Here is a 22050-nt window from a genome sequence, read left to right on the forward strand (position 1 = left end):
CTATAGTATGTGAGTGTTGTTGACTGGAAAACAAATATTCCATGTATATAAAAATAAGATTTGGTATGATTGCCAATGAGACATCTATCCACCAAATGAAATAGATTAAAGCAACTATAGGTGACTGTATACCTTCAACAATGAGCAAACCCATACTGTATAGTCAGCTATGAATAGCTCTGACAAGACAAAATTCAAACAATTCAAACAAAAAACCAATGTCCTGATGTAATTTTTTGACTTAACAAAAAACAAATAACAAATACAACAGACAGAATGTTTTCATTGGGAATAAAATTTCAGAAGTTTTGCCCAATTGATATAGAGAATGAATTTTATATATTTTTAATTTAGTTACAATATCAGTCAAACAGTCATTTAAGAATTGAAACAGTTAATGTATTTTTAAAGTAAATCATGGATCAGTTTTTTTTATGTTTGTAGAAAATAAAGCTATGGTACTGGTAACTAAAGAACAGTTAGAGTTTAAGGAATTATTGGCAGGACAGAAAGATAGAATACAAGAACAGTCTAAAAAACAAGAAGATCAATTGAATCAGGTTGGTTGTTTGTTTGCCACACCTACTTACAATAAAAAGAAAAACAAAAATTGTACTTGTAAGAAGTTTTGTTGAAATTTATATGTTGACTGAGGTTGTCATATTGTTTCTGCATTCTACAGTGAGATTGTTGGGCAATTTTTGACGGTATTGGTTAGATTTCTTGGCTAGATATAATTTATGATTCTCATTGTACAGATATAGGATGATTGACATCTAGTTAGGAATTCTGCTCAAACCATTGCAAGAGGCTGTCTTCAACTTGCTTTCAGGTGAGTTTTTGTCCATGGTGAAGGCTTCACTGTGATTGAGATGAAGAACAGCAGTAGCAGTGCTGTTCCTTTGCTTTTGTTTTTTCTTGTGTAGGTAATGATTTTGTTTCATGAATTGATGCACCATAACCTTTATTTTCAATTATACCCATTCAAAGCTGTATGTTGCCCTCAATGTCTTTTAATAAATTGTTGGGTTGCTGTCTTTGACATATACTCCACATTTGCTTTTATTCATATATATTTTAATCAGAAGTTTTCAATCTCTTCACTAGACCTCATGTCTTATTAGATTCTAGCTATTTGTATGTTTTCTTTTTTCCTTATGGTCTTGTATTCTACTCTTGGCTCTAATAGATCTTTAAAATTCATATGAATGGATGTCTGCTCAGTTGATTAATTTTATTCCAAATTTTAAAAGTTTTAAAATATCTGCAAGGAAACAAAAAAACAACAATTAAACATTGTCTTTATGATTTTTAGTTGATTGAGAAAGAAAGACATGAAGAAGAAATATCTGAACACAAGATTGAAACAAAGAGGCAAGAACAAAAACTTCAGTTTGAAAGAGAAGAATCTAGACTTCTAACTGAAAGAAAGGTACTATGGTATAATATAAAGTCAATTCTCTTTTATATTAAAGCAAATTAAATGATATTGGGTGGTGATAGGAATTTTATTAAATTTTGCATGGCTCATTAAAGAGCATTTGAAAATCCATGCAAAAAATAATAAAAATCAGGAATATAGTCAAATTATATATACTCCGCACTAAATAAGATTTGTAAAGTTTTTTAGAATAAGTATAATGAACTCAAATTTCACACTTATGATTTCTTGAACTAAGTATGAAACCATATATTTGAATATCCTATGATGATTTTATATATCTATCAAAACTGGAGAATTCGTGCATTCAAAATAGTTGTCTTCCAATAAGAATACTGTGAAATAAGGATTAAATTGTAAACCGTTTATAAAAACTTATTAAACTATACAATCTTCTGTAAGATGTTATGAGAAATTAGAAATGAATCTTTTTACTTGATGTAAAATTTTCCACTGATGACCACACCATAAAACTGGTTTCTGATATTGTCTATAACGTTAAATCACATCTGTTTAAATTACAATCATAAAATTTATTGAAGGAGAGACATGAGCAAGAAGAAAAACAACAAAAAATAATAGAACAACAATTAGAAGTAGAAATGAAGACACAACAGGTTTGTTCATTTTCACAAGAAATTTAATTAATTCTATGTGCATATTTCATTTTACTCATTGTTGATTGGTTTATTTCATTTTACTCATTGTTGATTGGTTTATTTCAAATTTTTTGTTCTGTGTCTGGAATGCAATTTTTTTCTCTCTGTGTATCCTATTGCAGAAAATGGCTGTCATCACAGTCCTTGAATTAAAGAATTTATTGTTTTCATTTCACTTAAATATTGTGTCGATTTTAATGAAACTTTGTTTAATTTTATTCCGTTATCAATTTTAGTTGGATTTCTGTGCTTTGTGCATGGTTTGAAAGTGCAATACACATGCCTAATGATCTGAATTTTATGCCTGGTCACTTCTGAAATTTCGGATAAGATCCAAATAAATTGAATACTAGGCATTTGTATTAAGAGCTACATAATCCTAGGATTTCTTAGGATGAATGTCTCAGTCCCTCAATATTTCTAGGTTTTTTTCAAAGGATTTTGGCTAAAAATGAAAAAAAATCCTTCCTATTTTATATCTCTTGCAAATCATTGATGGCCATAAATTATTTACTTTAATTTCAGAAACTTTTACTTTGTTTTTTAGTTGCGAAAATTGCAAAGAGATAGGGCTCTCAAAAATAAAACACACATTTTAAATTTTGACACGACTATAGAATACATTTCCTGAAATCACAATAGTTTAAAATTTTTGTCCTTTAAAAAAAAATCAATGATAAATGCATTAAAAATTTTCTGAATTTACAGTATTTAATTCCATGAGTACATGATTTTAAAGTAATATTCACATACAACTATCATCTGTTATATCCAAAGAGAAAATTTTAAGGTTTTAAAAATTTAGAAGGATCCACCAACCCCCTCTCATTAAGGTAAATTTCACAATTTGAATATTTTGTTTTCAAAATTTGATTAAACAGCTGTTTATCATAAACTCATTAAATCATTTAGAAAGTATTTTACATTTTTAAATATATGTACTATTGTGGAATATTATAGAAAAAGATAGAAGAACTTGAAGAAATAGCCAAGAGAGAGAAAGAGGAATGGGAAAAAAGAGTAAAAGAAGAACAAATCAAACAAGAGGAAAAGAAGGAAATGGCTGCTGTTAAAATACAATCAGTTTATAAAGGATACTGGTAAAAGACTTAAATCATAACTATAAAACATCTAAAAATAAACAATAAAGGAAAAACAAATGTTTATTTATGCCTTACATGTTAGTTCATTGGTTTTTGATACACCATCATGCATGATTATTTTTTTTTCAATAATAAAAGATAATTTCCCCAGATCCCATATGCAAAATGATTGAATCTTTTTCCATATTTATGCCCTGCCTATGATAGTAGGAGGGGCATTAAGTTTTCTGGTCTGTGTGTCCGTCTGTTCATCTTTCCCTTATCAAATTATTTTTTTTTGATAAAGTAGTTCACCTTTAAATTGTGGTCACATCAACTTCAAACTCTGTATTAATGTTCATTATGATGTTTACTTTAAAAATATATGCCAAATAACAGGTTTGGACCCATATTTTGCATTTCACTGGACATGAAAATGTCAGAGTCCATATCAGTTTGTAATTTTGGTTTAGGTGGTTTACCATGAAGTTATGGTCACATCAATTGAAACTTAGTACACATATTCATTATGATTGGAACTTTTAAAAATGTATGTCAAATTATAGTTTTGACCCTGATTTCACAGTTCACTGAACACAGAAGTGTTATAGTGTGAGCTTGGTGAAGTTGTAGTGTAGACACATATTCTTGTTACTTCTATTTTCTTAAATTTAGCTGCATGGTCAATTTTTGATAAAAAGGAACAGAGAGCTGTCAGTTAAAACAAAAATATTGTTTATTTTGATAGCACTAGAAAGCAGCATAAAACTGAAGTTGACAGAAGATGGAAGGAGGCTCAAGGAAAGAGGAGAGAAGAAAGAATTAAAGAAATAGAAGAAGAACACAGAAAAATAGAGGAAGATGAAGAGAGGTAAGTTTCTTCTCTTTCATTGTTTAGTTAACACATGGAAAAACAGTGAAGCAATTCCTTTTACATAAGTGCCAGTCTGCTTAAGAAAATGAATGTACTATTAACTAATTATTGCAAAGGCAATCAAACCTTTCCCCAGAATCAGTTGAGTTAACCTGTCCATTTATTTTTTGGCAAAGTGTATTATCCACTTGTTTTGTAATTGTTTTTGGTGTGATTAATTTTCCAAAATTTGAAATAAGGATAGTATGTTTACGGTATAAATCAGAAAGTTTTAAATTTGATTAAAGAAGCCAACATGTTATAAAATTTTATAGACAAAAAATACAAGATGAAGAAAAGAGGGTCAAAGAAGAAAAAAGAAAGGAAGAGGAAAGAAAGAAGAAAGATGAGGAGGAAAAAAGAAAGCAAGAGGAAGCAGAGAGGAAACAAGGAGAGAAAGAAGAAAAAATTAAAAAGGAAGAGGAAAAACGGAAAAAGGCTGAAGAAGAGAAACTAAGGAAGGAAGAAGAAAAAAGGAAGAAAGAGGAAGAGAAGAAAAGAAAGGAAGAAGAAAAAAGACAAAAGGAAGAAGAAGAGAGACAGCGTAAAGAAGAAGAAAAACAAAAAAAGAAAGGTAATAATTTATTAATATGATTTCTTTACTCTTTAGTCCACACTATCCTAAATAATCAAACAGAAATCTTATTTTTAATAAAATGGTCATTCAGTGAATCTGGCTGTAACTAAAATTGTTTTAGTCATTTCAATTCCTTTTTCTTAAATAAAACTAACCGAAATGCACACATTTGGCATGCAAAGAATGATTTAGGACGTTAGTTTTCTGATGGATAATATTTTTTTTCATTTATCTCAGGAGATAAAGTATACCACCAAGTGCTTTCTATTATTATATTATTTATAAGTTATATGAATATAAGAATTTTCCTTCAACTCAATCTTTCACTGCAATGTATTCATCCTGCTTTATAATGAAACTGGGATTGTGTATAGTGATCATATTGTCTATTAGTACCTGCAATCGCACATAACATTTATGGGATTTCAATAAACCTTTCAGAAAATACCTTAAGATAATAAATCATATAATGCACTTCCTAACTAAAATTATATTGGGGTTTTCCATAGTAAAGAGAGTGTCCTAATTTCACGATGTTTTGCTTGACTTTGTCTCATCCTGAATTTTTGGCCACATGGAGTTGAATACTAAGTTGATTGTAAGTTTTAAATGGAAAACAAATGTTAGTAATGTTATAATTTTCCCCATTGTTTTTTTTTTCAGAAGAGGAGGAAAGGAAGAAAAGAGAAGAGATGGAAAGAAAGCAAAAAGAAGAGGAAGAAAAAGTCAGAAAACAAGAGGAGGAGAAACAGAAGAAGTTGGAAAAAGAAAAACAAGAAAAAGAAGAAAAGAAAAAAATTAAAGAGGACCAACAGAGGGAAGAAATGGAAAGAATTAGACAGTTAGAACTTAAGAAACAACAAGAAGTAGAAAGACAAGAAGCTGAATTAAAAAAGCAAGAAGAAAAATTAAAAGAATTCTTGAATGAGGAGTCACATGATACTAGTGACAACAAAGTTATGAAAAGCACCGATTTTAAGACAAATGGCAGTATTAGTCATCATGACAAAAATTCTCCCAGAAAATTTGGAAGGAGGGTTAAAGATGGATTGGTTAGAGATTCTACGGCTGCTAGTCTTAATGGGGAAAATGATGAAAGGTATATAGGTTATGTACTGAGCATCAACTTGAAACAGTATAGATATTCAAAATGATGTGAACTTTTTAAAGATATTTGACAAATAAGGGTTTGGACCAAATTTTACAGTTTACTGGACATTTAAATGATATAGTGCCAGTGGGGTTTTGTGTCCTATGGACGTATGTTCTTGTTTTTCTGAAAAATTTAGATCACTGCTCAGTAAAGCAGATATTTTGAAAAGTATGACCTCCAGATATATGATGGCAGGATAAGAGTCACCAAAGATATTTTGGGAATATAATGACATCAATTCATTTCTTTACTATTGAAGTTTTAAAACAAAAATCAGACATTTTCCTCCACATTTAATCTTTATAAAATTACCCTTAAATTTTATGGACAATTTTAAATATAAAATTGTCTTCCTAGCCCAAATTGCATGTTCTCAGCAAAACAGCATATACCTAATATTTTTTTTAAAATTTATAAACAGATTAAAGAATGGTTTGTCATCCATGATGGAAGGATTACCAAGTCATCTAGAAAGTAAAAGACTTGGATGGATTAAATCATGTACTCCATGGAGGTAAGTAACCATAATTTTTTTATGCCCCACCTAAGGGCATTTTGTTTTTTTGTCTGTGCGTTCGTTCGTCTGTTCGTCCGTTCCTCCGTCCGTCTGTCCCGCTTCGGGTTAATGTTTTTGGTCAAGGTAGTTTTTGATGAAGTTGAAGTCCAATCAACTTGAAACTTAGTACACATGTTCCCTATGATATGATCTTTCTAATTTTAATGCCAAATTAGAGTTTTGACCCTAATTTCACGGTCCACTGAACATAGAAAATGATAGTGCGAGTGGGCAGGTTAAAGTTTTTGGTCAAGGTAGTTTTTGATGAAGTTGAAGTCCAATCAACTTGAAACTTAGTACACATGTTCCCAATGATATGATCTTTCTAATTTTAATGCCAAATTAGAGTTTTGACCCCAATTTCACGGTTCACTGAACATAGAAAATTATAGTGTGAGTGTGGCTTCCGTGTACTATGGACACATTCTTGTTTGACAAATTTAAAAAAATGAATATTACTAGGTAATCTTCATTTATGAATTACAACAAAAAAATAAATATTTAGGAAGTAAAAACCAAATGATTTCCTGAACATAACCTGCCAAGATAAAAATTCAAACAAGGACAGATATATATGATTAAAAATTGTTATTAAAGCAAAGTTAACTGTCCTGCAATATTGTTTGTATGGTTAGTTTAGGAGCTACTTACTAGATTTTGAGAAATTAATCTGTGAAGAGCTGTTTTCAGAACTTTTGTATTGGGGGTTTGGAGGCACTTGTTGATGACATAAAATGATTGGTAGATGGTTGGACTTTCTTGAAAGGGATTTTAAATTTATATTGTTGGTGTCTCTGATCTTTCCACACATTAAATTATGGTACTACCCATACTGTTTTCTATAGACATGATAGATCAGTGTAATGTGTCAAAAAGTACCATCTAAATAAACCTCTAATCAACAAATATTATGGAAGACTATAATCATTCACTGATTGAAAATAACACTAGATGATCAATGATAATGCTAAAAATAGTGTTTTTTTTCTTCAGCAGGTAATGTAAGTAATTATAAGTATAATCTTTATTTGAATTTCAGTAAAGTCAGCAATGAACCTTGGAAGCTGAAAGCCTCTACCAGTAAACGTCCAGCTAGACGGCCATCTTCTGCTAAGAAGTTACATATGTTAGAAGAAAACATAATAACAACAGCTGCTAAAGTAGCATCTCTCAGACAGGTAACTGTAATGGGCAATGGGATAGTAAATTGACTTATAAATTTTATTGATTATTTTTTACTGCCTCATTGACTGTGGATATTTACATTGTCCAAATGTAATTAAAATTAATAGGTCATTGATATTTTGTATGTTCTTGCAATAGAATTCACACATCTTAATAACAAGCAGGATATAAGACCAGGACTCTTCATTAGGGAACTGTGACTTTTATATTATTTAAATGTTTCTGATTAGATATGCTTTATATTAATACTATAAACCATTAATGATATTTGAAATCATGTTGTATTAGTATCTGGATATCTTATTTTCATTTTTGATTTTGTAAGGTCTAACTCGTCAGTCATACTGAAAATTAATTTGTACTGGTTACATTGTTCAATGTTTAGTTTAGAAGTACATATACATAGTAAGTGAAGTTACCTCCAAAGTTTGGTATATAAATTGTAGTAGATACAATACAAATAGGATACTTCATCAGTGAATACATCATTATTTTAACTATTTCAAATAATGTCAATAATAATGGATGACCTTAAATTTACAGTTTCACAGTACAAGTTGTAGGCATTGATCTAGTTTGATCTGAAAGTCTTAGTTAAAACGTCTTTGGTGTGAAGTATATATGTTTATACATGAAAAGCAAAACAATTTAACCTTTATTTCAAATGGATGGTATGGCCTTAATTTCATTGTTGGTTGATCATGGTTAATTACAGTTTAGGTGAAATGTAATTCAATAAGTTGTAAATCTGATGTTTTCAATAGAAAAAAAAAAACAAAAACGTCTTGCTTACTGATTGAACTTGAAAACTTCTTTTTTTACATAAATTTGCCTGCTAATTCAACTTAAAATATATCATGATTACAGGTAACAACAGTTAAATTAAAAGACTTGCCAGGAAATAATATGTCTACCTTATTATGATTACAGGTAACAACAGTTGAATTGAAAGACTTGCCAGGAAGTAATATGTCTACTTTAGGTCAGTGTACTGGTCTGCAGTATCTAAAGATGGTCAACTGTAACTTAATTGCAGTAGAAGGACTTCAGAATTGTAAACAGTTGCAGTACTTAGATTTAAAGGTAAGATAGTCCAGAAAATATCTGTTATAAAATACAAATGTACTTTAAATGTAAATTTTATTGTTTACCACATATTCTTTAACTTAATATTTTTATTTGACCTAAAGTACGTCTGAATATCAAAAAGTACTGCTTAACTTGATACTAGGGCTCGTCATGATTTTGCTATAAGGTGTTGAACTATCAATAGTTGGAGATCTTCATTATATATATAATTTTACATTGATAATCTGTCATTTATTTCTACAAGTAGCCTGTATAGACTATATGCACTGCTGGTAAACTATTAATAACAGTCCATGGTTTATTTCTTTAGAATAACAAGATAGAATATATAGACCTGAAGTCTTTGGGCAGTATAAAGTTTATAGACCTGAGTAATAATTCATTAAGTGGAATACATGGAATGGATGGGTGTACTGATGTACGATGGCTGGACTTGTCTGACAATAAGATTACCAGACTTGGTAAGTGTAGATGCCTGATTTCCTGGCTAAATGGTATGAAGGCCACATTAAAGTAAGGTTTTTATTGTTATTAATAAATTTACTGAATATAAAGAGCAAACATCCAAATTTTATTTTTTTTTGTAAGGGATGGGCATAGCAGCATATAAAACCCCTGACCATGTTGACGTGGTTGTTAAAATGTTACTAGATTAATTGTTATTTGAATTAAAATATATGACTGTTCTTCAATGCAGAATATCTGATACATTTAAATAGTTATTTCTCTTTATACTTTAGGTGGATTAAATGGTTTACGCAGATTACATACTTTGAAACTTGCCAAAAACCAGCTGATCAACACATCAGGATTGGGAGACACACCAACAATACAGTATCTAGACCTATCCCATAATCATCTGCAGGAAGTACAAGATGTAAACAAATTGTGTCTACTGCGACATTTAAATTTATCAGCAAACAATCTTCTCCAGGTTTGTATCTGCTTTTTGTAAATGAATTACTGAAAACTTTAATTTAAGCAACAGTAGTTTACTTATGTTCAAATCTCATGAATTGATTAAAAGACCAGTCAAAGTAACAAACAAAAGCTGAGGGGATTGTTTAAACTCCAAAAGTAATGAGACCTGGTGGGTCATCAGGGTAAGTATTTCCTGCTATGTACGTATCACCCTCCATGTGAATCCAAACTCAGTCAATATGTCATAATCAAGAACAGGACACGTTTGGTAAATTCACAGATTAGACAACTGTTCTAAAGATTGTGAAAACATTATATCAGAAATTGCTTGAAGTTGAATAATTTTCTGCATTTAGAAATTGTTTACTATGTTTATCAGTATTGTCACTGGTCAATACTTTGTATCTATATCAATTAATAAATGAATTTCAATGAAAAAAAATATGTAGTAATATCATGGAACTATACTCTTATTTTTTGCAGATTCCTGATTTACAGAACCATGTTTTATTACAAGATTTAATATTAGAAGATAACAGTATAACTTTACTTGATGATTTGAATCAGTCCTGGTTACCTTTGGTGCAAAAATTTAATATTAGTCAAAATAGGTAAATGTTTATTGTTAAACAAATGGATTGAAAAATAAACATGTACTGTAGAAGTCATCACTTTAATTTTTTCCTAAATAGAATAGATTAATTTAAGTTTTCTCATGTGAATTAAAAAACCTGGGGAAAAATCTGCAGTTCAAAAAAATATCCTTAATGTCCTTTATCAGATTGTGAAGTTTAAAGTTATTTATAACATATTTACTCACAGCAAAAAGGATGTATACCAATAAAGCAGCACTTTTCATTTTAAAAAAAATAGAATGATAGAAATTAACAAAAAATTTATTACTGTCATTGTAAAAATTAGTGATGTGGCAATAAATTAAACCTTACATAGTAATCTTATATGGGTTGTTTGAAACAGTGAATTCTTTACATTTAATTGATGAGCGCTGTCTCAAATTTAAATGACAACAATCTAACACACTTTTGGAAGAATTTTTTGTTGATTTTTCTCTTTATTTCTTTTTGAACTCGTATATATTTTTCATTTTCATTTTGTGTTTGAGCAACAAGTATTAAGTTGATTAAGGTTATAACATATAAAATTGTAAATTTCAATTAGAATTTGTTCGTTTCAGTTTGGAAGATCTAGTCAGCTTAGAGAACCTGTTATTGCTGCGAGAGTTAAATCTAAGTAATAACCAGGTTTTAGGTAATTTTTTAATTCACTTTATGTGTCAAAAAACCTGTTTCATTGTAAATAAAATACAGTGGTAAGTCATCAATATAAGATGACAGCCTTGACCAAAGAAGATTTTACTATTACAGTACATTCTGGTTATTTGCATAGCCTATTTGTCAGACGAAAATATGCAATTAAGCGGAGTATGCTTATATCCGAAATGACAAATTACGGAGTCAAACAACATCGATAGTGCAGATCAGTAAAGGAAATCCCTGAAGAAAGATGAACGTCCATAATCCACTTACAACATATTGAATGCTTATTTATTCTAATAAAAGTTATTTGTCTAGTGTCATACATGTTATTTCATTGTGTATTCTTTCAATAACGTTTATAAACACATTTTGTTTTAGTTTATTTACGTACCAACTTTTCTTTTACCTGAGATACGAAAATAAAATTGTTCTAAAAATAGATTTGTTTCTATGACCCGGATGTACAATGTACATTGTTACGGTCTGATTAAAATATACTGTTTAACAATACTACACAGTTTATAATCATTTTAAACAATAAATGTGTAATGAACTGCCTTTGATATGCAGTATTTACCGATTGCACAGTGATGTAACACTGTTACTTTAACCTCGTTAGTTTCGTATATGCAAAGCAGTTAACAGGTAATGGGGCCCTGCACGGGTTATTTGCTGGACACGAGTGTTGAAAGTGAGAAAATATAATAATTAGAAGTTAATGTTATTTTCAAAAAATATTAAAAATAAAAGATTGATCTATAAAATTCTTCAACCAAATATAAATGCCCTATACAATTTAACATAAGTGTAGATCACCCCAAGCCGAATTACGAGATTACACATTGGATAATGATCGATAATTAGCAGGTGTTATTGTTTTAAAAATTCACCCAAAATGTAATCTATGAACAATGTTTGAAATCCAATCAATAATTAACACCTTTTGAGATAGAATGGTCGTGTTTTTACAACAATCAGCTGTTTGACATTTTTATGACCTCGAGGCTTAAAATAGAACATGGGAAACTTTACCTGTGTACACATCGAGGCTTATTTTACAATCATATAAACACGAAAGAAACTGTTTTAAAACTTTATTTAAATAACACAGAAGTAAATATGAAATAATAACGAAAATTATGATGCATTCAAGAAAAATATACTTACCAAATTGCCGTTTCCGGTCAAAAATCTCGTCAGTTTTAACTAAGCATATCTAGCTGGCGATTATTTTCTATGCAATTAACCGAAATGCCACTTGTAAGGCTATGCATATAACCGGACAATTTAACATTAGATGAATGGGAAATGGTTTTGTGCAGGAGAAAAGTATGCAATTAACCGAATTATGCTATTAAGCGGTATGCAATTAAGTGGAGTCGACTGTATGTAAGAGCTTAATTATGATTTTAAATTATTATAAAAGGGGATGGGGATTAGATGCAATATTTAGAAGAAAATTTTGAACTTTTAAAAAGTTTTTTTTTTTTAAATGACCTAAATATAAGATGAAATTGTTTAACATTTATGATTATTATTATGATAAAATTAATGTATTCATATGTAAACATCTCAAATAGTTTACAAACATGTCTGAAAATCATCAATTCATCATGTTTACATCATTATTTCAGATATAGATGTGTTCCACTCTTCATTACCAAGCTATAAATATCTAGAAATGTTACACTTATGTGGTAATCCTGCAGTTGAAAGTTTAGAAGATAAAGATAGGTAAGTTATTGCATATATGTAATTTGTATAAATTATAAAGAAATACGGCTTTTTTTTTATTATGAAAATGGATACTATCAATGAATTTTGTTTAAAAAGTGGTTATTTGAAAAATTGGAAAGGTGAATAGTTTTCAAAGCTTTAAGACAACAACTGAACAAATATATATGAAAATGAGATAGGACAAAAAAGCATAAGGTATTGAATTATTTATTCAGGGGGTCATTGTTTTGAATTAAGATAGAAGAATGAAACTTCTCTATACTAAATGTTCGATTTTTTATTCAATAATGCAACTACAGTTATGTACAAATACTTCCAAAATTTTGTCTACTATAGAGACCATTACTGTTTGGTTAAACCAATCAAATAATCATTATCATAATGCTGGTGAATTATTCTATTAGATAACTTTCAAATCAATATTTTCATTATGAGATATTATGTGTAGTTTTAGAAAGAAACTGACTAAAGAATTGACAAGATTACACCAACTAGATGATACCACTCTGGACTCAACACAATGTGGTATACCTATAAAACCAAGGAACGGCTTTGAAGCCATGTGTTTACATCAAGTTCAAATGATGAAAGATGTACATCATAGATTCCAACAAGATTTAAAGTAAGTATAGATATGAAGAAGAGTAGTTGTGGGGTATATTTGAATAAGGCAGCAACCCAACAACACCTACAACCAAAGGACATCTAGCGGTCAACATACAGTCTTCTACAATAAACAAGTATCTATACATCATTTCAAGCTCTAAATTGCCCTGAGTTCAGAAAAGTTTGGAAAAATTTGAATAGAATTTATCATAGATGTGCCAGCATAGCCAATCTCCCTAAATGACAAAAAAACATTAAGATTTAACTAAAGACAACCACTGACTAGATTCCTGACTACTGATTTGCTCATGAAAATGTGGTGGGGTTGATTATTTTTTGAAATCTCAACCGTTAAACTCATTTCTTACTCATATAAGCAATACCATGAATTTTTAATAATTGATATTTGTAAAATCATTTTTTGTCTCGCCTTGACGGAGTCAAAAAGCGAGACATAGGTATGCTGTTTCTGGCGTCGGCGATGGCAGCAGCGGCGGTGTCAACAATGTATTAGTTTGTGATTAGGTCTAGTTCGTGGTGAACCACTAGTGGTAGGTCAATGATATTTGGTATGCAGTTGTATTAGCATTGGCACATCTCATTATCTTGGAGATTATTTGGCCCTGCCTCCTCAGTCAAGGTCTATTGACTTTGAAACTTTTCATAGTTTACATGTACTAGTTTGTGATTAGGTCAATTTATGGGGAACCACAAGTGGTAGGTCAATGATATTTGGTATGCAGTTGTATAAGCATTGGCATATCTCATTTCCATGGAGATTATTTGGCTCCGCCCCCTTAGTCATGGTCTATTGACTTTGAAAATTTTGCTAAGTTAACATGTATTAGTTTGTGATTAGGTCAGTTCAAGGGGAACCATTAGTGGTAGGCCAATGTTAATTGGTGTTCAGTTGTATCAGCATTAGCACATCTCATTTTCATGGAGAATATTTGGCCCCGCCCCCTCAGTCATGGTCTATTTACTTTGAAATTTTTGCTTAGTTTACATGTATTAGTTTGTGATTAGATCAGTTTAAGATGATCTGCTAATGTTAAGTCAATGATATTAGGTATGCAAATTTATTAGCATTAGCAAGTATCGTTTCCATTGAGATTATATAGCCCCACCCCTGATCATGGTTCATTGACTTTGAAACTTTTACATAGTTTACAAGTTAATGTTTGTGTTTAGGTTTGTTTAAAGGGAACGACTTATAATAAGTCAATGGTATTTGGTATGCAGTTGTATTAGCATTGGCACATCTCATTCCATGGAGATTGTTTAGCCATGTACCTTCAGTCATGGTTCATCAACTTTGAATATTTGCATAACTTACATGTTAAAGTATTGCTATTTTAATTTCAACATTTGCATTATCAAAATTACAAAAAGGCGAGACATATCTCTGTGATAACAGTTTATTTTTTCTACAAATCAAAATAGGGGACTTGAGAGGTTGAGTGCTGACCCAATCAGAAAGCCTTTTCTAGAGTTGATAAGTCTTTCTTGTATAAATAACAATTTTACTTCTTTCTTTGCAGATCGCATTTAGATTCATCAAATTTATCAGAACTTTGTGATATTTATTTTAAATTCTGTGATAAAACTCATAAGATGGCAGAAGACAATCGATATGCTCATGAGTACGGTGAAATGTCAATAGCACAACCAACAGCACCGTCCACTCCAAAATCTGGAAGGCCACGATCAGCAAGAGCAAATAAAGTGGTACAAGACTCTTTTATGAGCCCTAAGGAAATGTTTGAAAAAGCTCTTCATGATGGAGGTAGTAAAAGTAGTGGTTCAAATGGTCTAGTCAGGGGAGATAATGTGGCGGTGGTGAAACCAGTGATTACTGCCAAAATTGTTCAGAATATTCTTGTGGATGATACTACTAGTCATAAGAAGTAGGTTTACTTATTATTAAAATAAAGAAAAGTAATTATAGTTTTAGTTATATGCACATTCAAAACAAATCGTAAATTTGAAAAAAAAAGTGTTGTGGTGGTAAATGTCAAAGTGACAATAATAGTCATCATTTTTGCCTCGCCTTGACGGAGTAAAAAAACGAGACATAGGTATGCTGTTTCCGGCGGCGGCAACATAACACAATGTATTAGTTTGTGATTAGGTCTAGTTTAAGGTGAACCACTAGTGGTTGATCAATGATATTTGGTATGCAGTTGTATTAACACTGGCACATCTCATTTCCATGGAGATTATTTGGCCCTGCCCCCTCAATCATGGTCTATTGACTTTAAAACATTTGCTTAGTTTACTTGTATTAGTTTGTGATTAGGTCAGTTTATGGGGAACCACTAGTGGTAAGTCAATGATATTTGGCATGCAATTGTATAAGCATTGGCATATCATTTTTCTATGGAGATTATTTGGCTCTGCCCCCTCAGTCATGGTCTATTGACTTTAAAACTTTTGCTTAGTTTACATGTTTTAGTTTGTGATTAGGTCAGTTCATGGGGAACCACTAGTGATAACAATGATATTTGGTATGCAGTTGTATAAACATTGGCATATTTCATTTCCATGGAGAATATTTGGTCCCGCCCCCTCAGTCATGGTCTATTGACTTTGAAACTTTAGCTTAGTTTACATGTATTAGTTTATAATTAGATCAGTTTAAGATGGACCGCTAATGTTAAGTCAATGATATTTGGTAAGCAAATTTATTGGCATTTGCAAGTCTCATTTCCATGGAGATTATATAGCCCCACCCCCTCATCATGGTTCATTGACTTTGAAACTTTTACATAATTTGCAAGTTAATTTTTGTGTTAATTTTTGTTGAAAGGGAACGACTTATGATAAGTCTATGGTATTTGGTATGCATTTGTATTAGCATTGGCACATCCCATTTCCATGGAGATTTTTTTGCCATGTACCTTCAGTCATGGTTCATTGATTTTGAATATTTGCATAACTTACATGTTAAAGTATTGCTATTTTAATTTCAACATTTGCATTATCAAAATTACAAAAAGGCAAGACATATCTCTGTGTTAACAGTTTATGATTTTATCAGCAATTTGTACATTTTTCCTTTCATCTTACTGCCTAATAGTTTGTAGATCATATAAAGGACCTGATACTTGAAAATATTTGGCAATGACGTCATGTGTCAGTGCAGCAACGTCACATGTTCATGTCCATCTGTGTCAATTTATCAATGAAATGCACCCAACTTCATTCATATCCTGAAACAATTATCACAACGATTTGTATGCGTAAAAATTAATTTTCTAACAATTTCATTTAATTTCATATTCTCAACCAAAAAGCATATTGTTAAGACAATTTTCCGATAAAAAGAGTAATGGCATTTTATTTTTTTTATACTGACTTCATCAGCTTGATATTCTTGCTGATAAAGTCAGTATCAAAAACAAAAATGCTATTATTTTATATTTATCGATAAATAGACTCCAATGATATACAAGGTGTCTTAAAGATCTACTTTGAAGTACAAAACTCTGAAATTTTCCAATTAGAATTGATATAATTGGGTTTTGAAAATAATAAAGTATTAAAAATGAACCAATACAATCAAAGATCAAAGATAATATCATAATTTTCAATCTATGAATTATCAAATTAAAAGTGTATGACTCCAGGCCTGCATTTCACAAAAGTTTGTGCAACTTGTGAGCAGTAGTATATCATATACATGTACATACTATTCAAACTTTTACTGGTTGAAGATCAAACAAAATTTTATGAAACTCTTGCCTGGTTTCATTTTAATTTACTCATGAAATTGTAATAGGGGCAAAATACTGATAAATATTAGCCAAAGTTAATAAAATGTATTCTCTGACTGATATGAAATAAGTTAGAAATGCGGAAAGCTCTTGTACAGTATTACTCTTAATATAACAAAAAAACAAAACTATTTATTTTGTATGAAACTATACTACAGATTACACAGAAGAAATGAAGCAGCAGTAAAGATACAGTCAGCATGGAGAGGATATACAGTAAGGAGATGGTATGAACAGCTTGTACAGGATCAAAGCTTTGATATGGCCGTCTTACTGGAACTTCATAATGCTGCCATTAAAATACAGGTGAGGATTTATTCACTTGCAGTGTCAATTAATTAATGTTTTATGCAAAAGGGAATGATTGATATTTGAAAAATCCAACTAACTAAAGATATTGTCAAATTTTACAATCAAAATTTTCCCCAATAGACAAGTTTTCTATTGACATCAGATTTGTTTTTCTTGCATATAAATCATCACAATGCATTCCAAAGTATATATTGTATATCAAGTTTTTAACCAAAAAAATTCTCAAGAACATAATTATTTTGCCATCTACAATGTGACAGAATGACATAAATTTGAGACTATATATGATGTGAAGTATACGTCTATGATACAGCAATCCAAGGACGCAAAAACTACAAGACATCTGGAGGTCAACCTTCAGTATTGGACAATAGACAGGTGTTTATACAATTTGTCAAGCTCTAAATCCTCGTAATATCTTACTTTAGATCTTCCTTGGAAGCATGTTGCATTAATGATCTACCATAAATCCAAACATTTTTTTTTAATATCCTACAAAATGTCAATTTTCTATTCATTTGATAATTGTAAAGTCTAAAACTTACAATTCAAAAATTAACAAACCATTAAAATTTTAGAAATAGAAAAAGAACTTTCATAGTAATTGATTCAGTATTTCTATTGCAGGCCACATGGAGAGGTTACAGTGTAAGATGTAGATTAGAAAGAGCTTTAGATTTTGCCAAACTTGAAGATGACGATGAGTTTGGTGAGATTGATATGAATGATCTTAACTTTAATGAGGTAATGTATTTATTGAAACAATGAAAAAATTATATATTACTGTAAATTCAGAAATTATGGCGAGGTTTTTATTATTGCGAATAATGCAACTTAATGAGTAACGCAATAATAGGAACTCGCATTCTAATATCTGATACATATATCTGTATGCAGATTTTCCTAAAATTGCAATAATTAATCTCACATTTTTGTCCATTCTTAAAAAATCGCAAAGATACATGATGCAATAATTTCTGATCACATCTCAGGTTAATAATTAGAAATCCCATAATATTTTGAATGTTGATTCACCAAGGATTTGATTTATGATATATCAGTAGTCATGGATTAATGAAATATTTCACAATTCCAATCAATTGACGTACACAACTAAAACCTGGATCTCAGGCTCTTGAAATAAACAATATTTTAAAATTGACCATATTTAATAATTTCATGGTCTTTCCAAAATTCTTGACATTTCCCTCATATCTTTCTTATACTGTGTAGTTTACTTTTGTATATTAGTTCACTTTTAGTTTCTGTTGTTTTAGGACATATTAGATGACTGGAAACCACCATCAACACCACAAATTCCAAACAGGTAAGAAGAGAATTTATCCATGTTCAATTGTTCTGCATTTTTAAATCCCTAATTCTGTCCTATTTCTAACCACTGGTCTAGTTACAACCATGTTTGAAGAAACTGACTGAGTGTTGTAACTTTGTAGCCAGTTTGTAAACCAATATTGTAACTATAAAGTTTTACATTTGAATCTGTGAAAAATTTAATGAACAATCCTCTTTTTACGAATCTCAATGGTGTAGATTGGATAAAAAGTATTGCCACCAGTTGGAGACTTACTGGTAGTTTTACATTGGAGTCTTATGGTGAAAAATGTCAAATCTTCTTTTGCGATTTAACCCCATGGTGAAAATTTTATGCATTAAGATCATGAAAAAATATCAACCCACGAAAATATCCATGTTTACAGTACTTGTCCACTCTATTGATCACAAGAAATCTAACAAAGATGCTGTATAGTATGAACATTGATTGACATTAAATTAATTAAAATTTATTTACAGGCATCCAGTGTTGGGAAAACCACCTTCTGGAAAGAAAACCACACCACCAAAAATTCCAGCCCTACCACTGGGAGACAACCCTCACCCTCCACAGCAACCAAGGAGAGCCTGGAGAGGTATGGATTCACCTCTCTCTGATGTGCAAGTACAGCAAAATTATCCAAGGCCTCCTTCATCCCTCATTAGTGGGACAGATACTCACAGAACAGTACAGTCAAGGAAAGAAGAGAAAATATCGGAAGAGTGGTAATTAATTTAGTATTGTCTTTATCAGATAGGGATTCAATCAAATAACTTTTATAGATATAGCCTAGTGTATGATACTGTAGTGCCCTTTAAACCACCATCAATGGTAAATGTTAGAAATCAGGTCCTAATCTTGCCACCGAAATGATGATTTAAGTCACTAACAAATTTTAAAAATCACTTAACTTGCCAGCTGACTGAGTTCATAGTGAAGTCAAGTCGCTATCAAATTTGGTATAAGGACAATTTGTGATTTACAAGTTGCACATGTAAACAAAAATGGCAACTCACAAGGAATATCAAGATTTTTTAAACAACCAAGGACTAGTACTGTCAATGATTAAACAGGAAATCGAGCGACTGTTTGAGTTCTCATATTACGATGATTTTGTCAGGAAGATGTTGAGTAATCACTCAGCTGTTTTGTCTCATTTATAGTTTGTTATAGTTGTACTATTCAGTAGGTTAAGGGTCTGGAATTAACGGCAGATGTTTTGCTATTCATTGAAAAAAAATGAAATGTGAGAAGTAAAAAACAGCTGATGGATAAGTTGATTGCAAACGTACGACGGGTGGTTAGCTTATGATCAGTAGCGTGTTTTGTCATGTTTGTTTCCACGACCAACTCGTTATAAAAGAGATATATCTTTTATAAAAACATAGTAATAAAAATTAGCTCTTTATCGGCTAAATAATAAGTGAGTGGCAGATATCTTCATTTATAGTCCTACATAATTTTCAATCGTTTATGAGAATCTCAAATTACAACTGAAATGATGTTCTGGACATTCAATAATGTTTTACAAAATTATGACAAGTGATGATCATAATTTAAATTGCCCAATCATTCTCGAGCAGTTCTTGATATGAATGGATAAGCAATGGTTTTCTCTCCAGAGAATAGTTTGTGCAATATAAACATAATAAAAGAAGAATGTACTTTTAGTTTGTATGAGAATTGTTTCTTTAACTATTTTCTTATTTTTTAGGGGTTTTAAAAACAATGAAACAGCACATTTAATGATGCAAAGAGCAAAGAAAATGAAATACAATGCAGAAAGGAGAAAAAAACTTAGTAAACTAGGTAAATATATGTTAGAGTGTGGCAGTTAGTCACTAATATATGTTAGAGTGTGGCAGTTAGTCACTAATATATGTTAGAGTGTGGCAGTTAGTCACTAACTGTTATTTTCTTGCTCTACCGTAAGATTACAATAACAATAAGGGTCCATTGTTTTAAAGTATCAAAACTTTTTTTAAATAGAAAAAACAAATGTCTTTTCTTCTAATTTCTTAACCGTTTTAACAAATAATCTTGTAATATACAAAGAGAAAAAAGTAGAAGCAGACGAATCAATTAATGTTGACAATATGTAGTACACCTACTTAACAATTGTTAGTTTATCATTTATATATTCATTTTTTTTTTTATTATTGTTTGACTGTTTTATGTTGTCTTTACAGATCCAAAACAACGATTGGTCTTATTCAGAAAACTAGAAGAAGTCTCTCATTACCCTCATGTTCAGGCACCAAACAGAAAAATTCTTCCAAGAAAAGAATATTTTCAAGGTAAAAAGAGAGATCGGCTCAGTACCTATATTGTTTACTTTAATAACCTGATATGGTAAAGCACTGAGCTTAAGTACTAAGATCAAATCTATTGGCTTATTACTAGTAATAAAAAAGGAAACTGAATAGCATAAGATAAGTTAGAGAATCAGTTTCGAGTACTTCAATTAGATTTTACACTTATGTATACATTTATATGACAATTAACCACTTCAAGCAATGTTTCAAATAAAGATGTTTGAAAAATATTTAACTTGGTAGATGTTTGAAAAATATTTAACTTGGTAGAGAAGTGTGTGTGATATACAGATTTTCCACATAAGGGTCATTGATTTAATTTGCAGAGAGGCAGAAAGAAATAGATAATGCAGATAGAGAAAAAAGAATAGAGAAAAGTGAGAAAGTGTCTAGAACATTTGAATGGTTACATACACAGGTGGGAGACTATGATGTCAGTGATTCTTCTATCAACACAAATAATCAAGGGTATGTTAATTCAATAAACCTGGTACATTGGCTTTCACAAAATAAAAATCTTTTCCTTTGCTAGGAAAATTGGCATTGTCAAATAAAGGCACTTTTATGTTGATTTTGGTTTCTAAAGAAAAGATGAATTTTCGTATTCATTTAAAAATATATATACATCCTGTGTATATAGTGTATAAATATTTCACAGTTTGCTGCCTTTTCAGGTCAGTTATATTAGTATCTTCTGTGAATAAAAGGAGATGTTGGGTATATGTCATAGAGAAAGGAACCCAATGACAAAAATAACCAAAAGACAACTAGATAGCAACATACAGTCTTCAATAATGGGCAGGTGTCTGAACAATATGCCAAACTCTAAATCATCTCAAGTCTATAAAAATTTAGCAGAAACAATCAAAGATCTGCCACTAAAACCAAATTCTCGAATTAACTTAAAAAACATTTAGATATGACATACAACAACTGATTAATTGATTGTTGGTTGCTTAACATCCAGTGGTAAATATTTCATGCATGTTCAAGACAATCGTACAACAACTTCTGAGGAGAATCCCGACTGAAGACAGGCACATGAAAATGCTGCAGGTTAAACAAGTTGTTTGAGATCTCAATCCTCCCCCATTTTTAATCTGGATCAGTAAAATGCG

The 22050-nt window shown here is 30.6% G+C and overlaps 1 protein-coding gene across 1 annotated transcript in view; it reads left to right on the plus strand.

Moving 5' to 3' along the window:
* Positions 1-22050, plus strand: part of LOC127706895 (leucine-rich repeat and IQ domain-containing protein 1-like) — a 37156-nt gene that overhangs the window by 9724 nt on the left and 5382 nt on the right. The window contains exons 6-29 of the mRNA XM_052211620.1: positions 445-560; positions 1316-1432; positions 1984-2058; positions 3061-3200; positions 3931-4053; positions 4371-4669; positions 5336-5771; positions 6247-6339; positions 7421-7559; positions 8497-8649; positions 8966-9116; positions 9396-9589; positions 10060-10187; positions 10772-10845; positions 12488-12587; positions 13039-13212; positions 14738-15103; positions 17131-17278; positions 17912-18028; positions 18562-18611; positions 19097-19342; positions 20332-20426; positions 20807-20914; positions 21259-21400. Of these exons, the coding sequence (XP_052067580.1) occupies positions 445-560; positions 1316-1432; positions 1984-2058; positions 3061-3200; positions 3931-4053; positions 4371-4669; positions 5336-5771; positions 6247-6339; positions 7421-7559; positions 8497-8649; positions 8966-9116; positions 9396-9589; positions 10060-10187; positions 10772-10845; positions 12488-12587; positions 13039-13212; positions 14738-15103; positions 17131-17278; positions 17912-18028; positions 18562-18611; positions 19097-19342; positions 20332-20426; positions 20807-20914; positions 21259-21400 (3784 nt within the window). The remainder of the gene's footprint in view (positions 1-444; positions 561-1315; positions 1433-1983; positions 2059-3060; positions 3201-3930; positions 4054-4370; positions 4670-5335; positions 5772-6246; positions 6340-7420; positions 7560-8496; positions 8650-8965; positions 9117-9395; positions 9590-10059; positions 10188-10771; positions 10846-12487; positions 12588-13038; positions 13213-14737; positions 15104-17130; positions 17279-17911; positions 18029-18561; positions 18612-19096; positions 19343-20331; positions 20427-20806; positions 20915-21258; positions 21401-22050) is intronic.

This window comes from Mytilus californianus, unplaced genomic scaffold (assembly GCF_021869535.1).
Source record: "Mytilus californianus isolate M0D057914Y unplaced genomic scaffold, xbMytCali1.0.p SCAF_6, whole genome shotgun sequence".
Taxonomy (NCBI): Eukaryota; Metazoa; Mollusca; class Bivalvia; order Mytilida; family Mytilidae; genus Mytilus; species Mytilus californianus.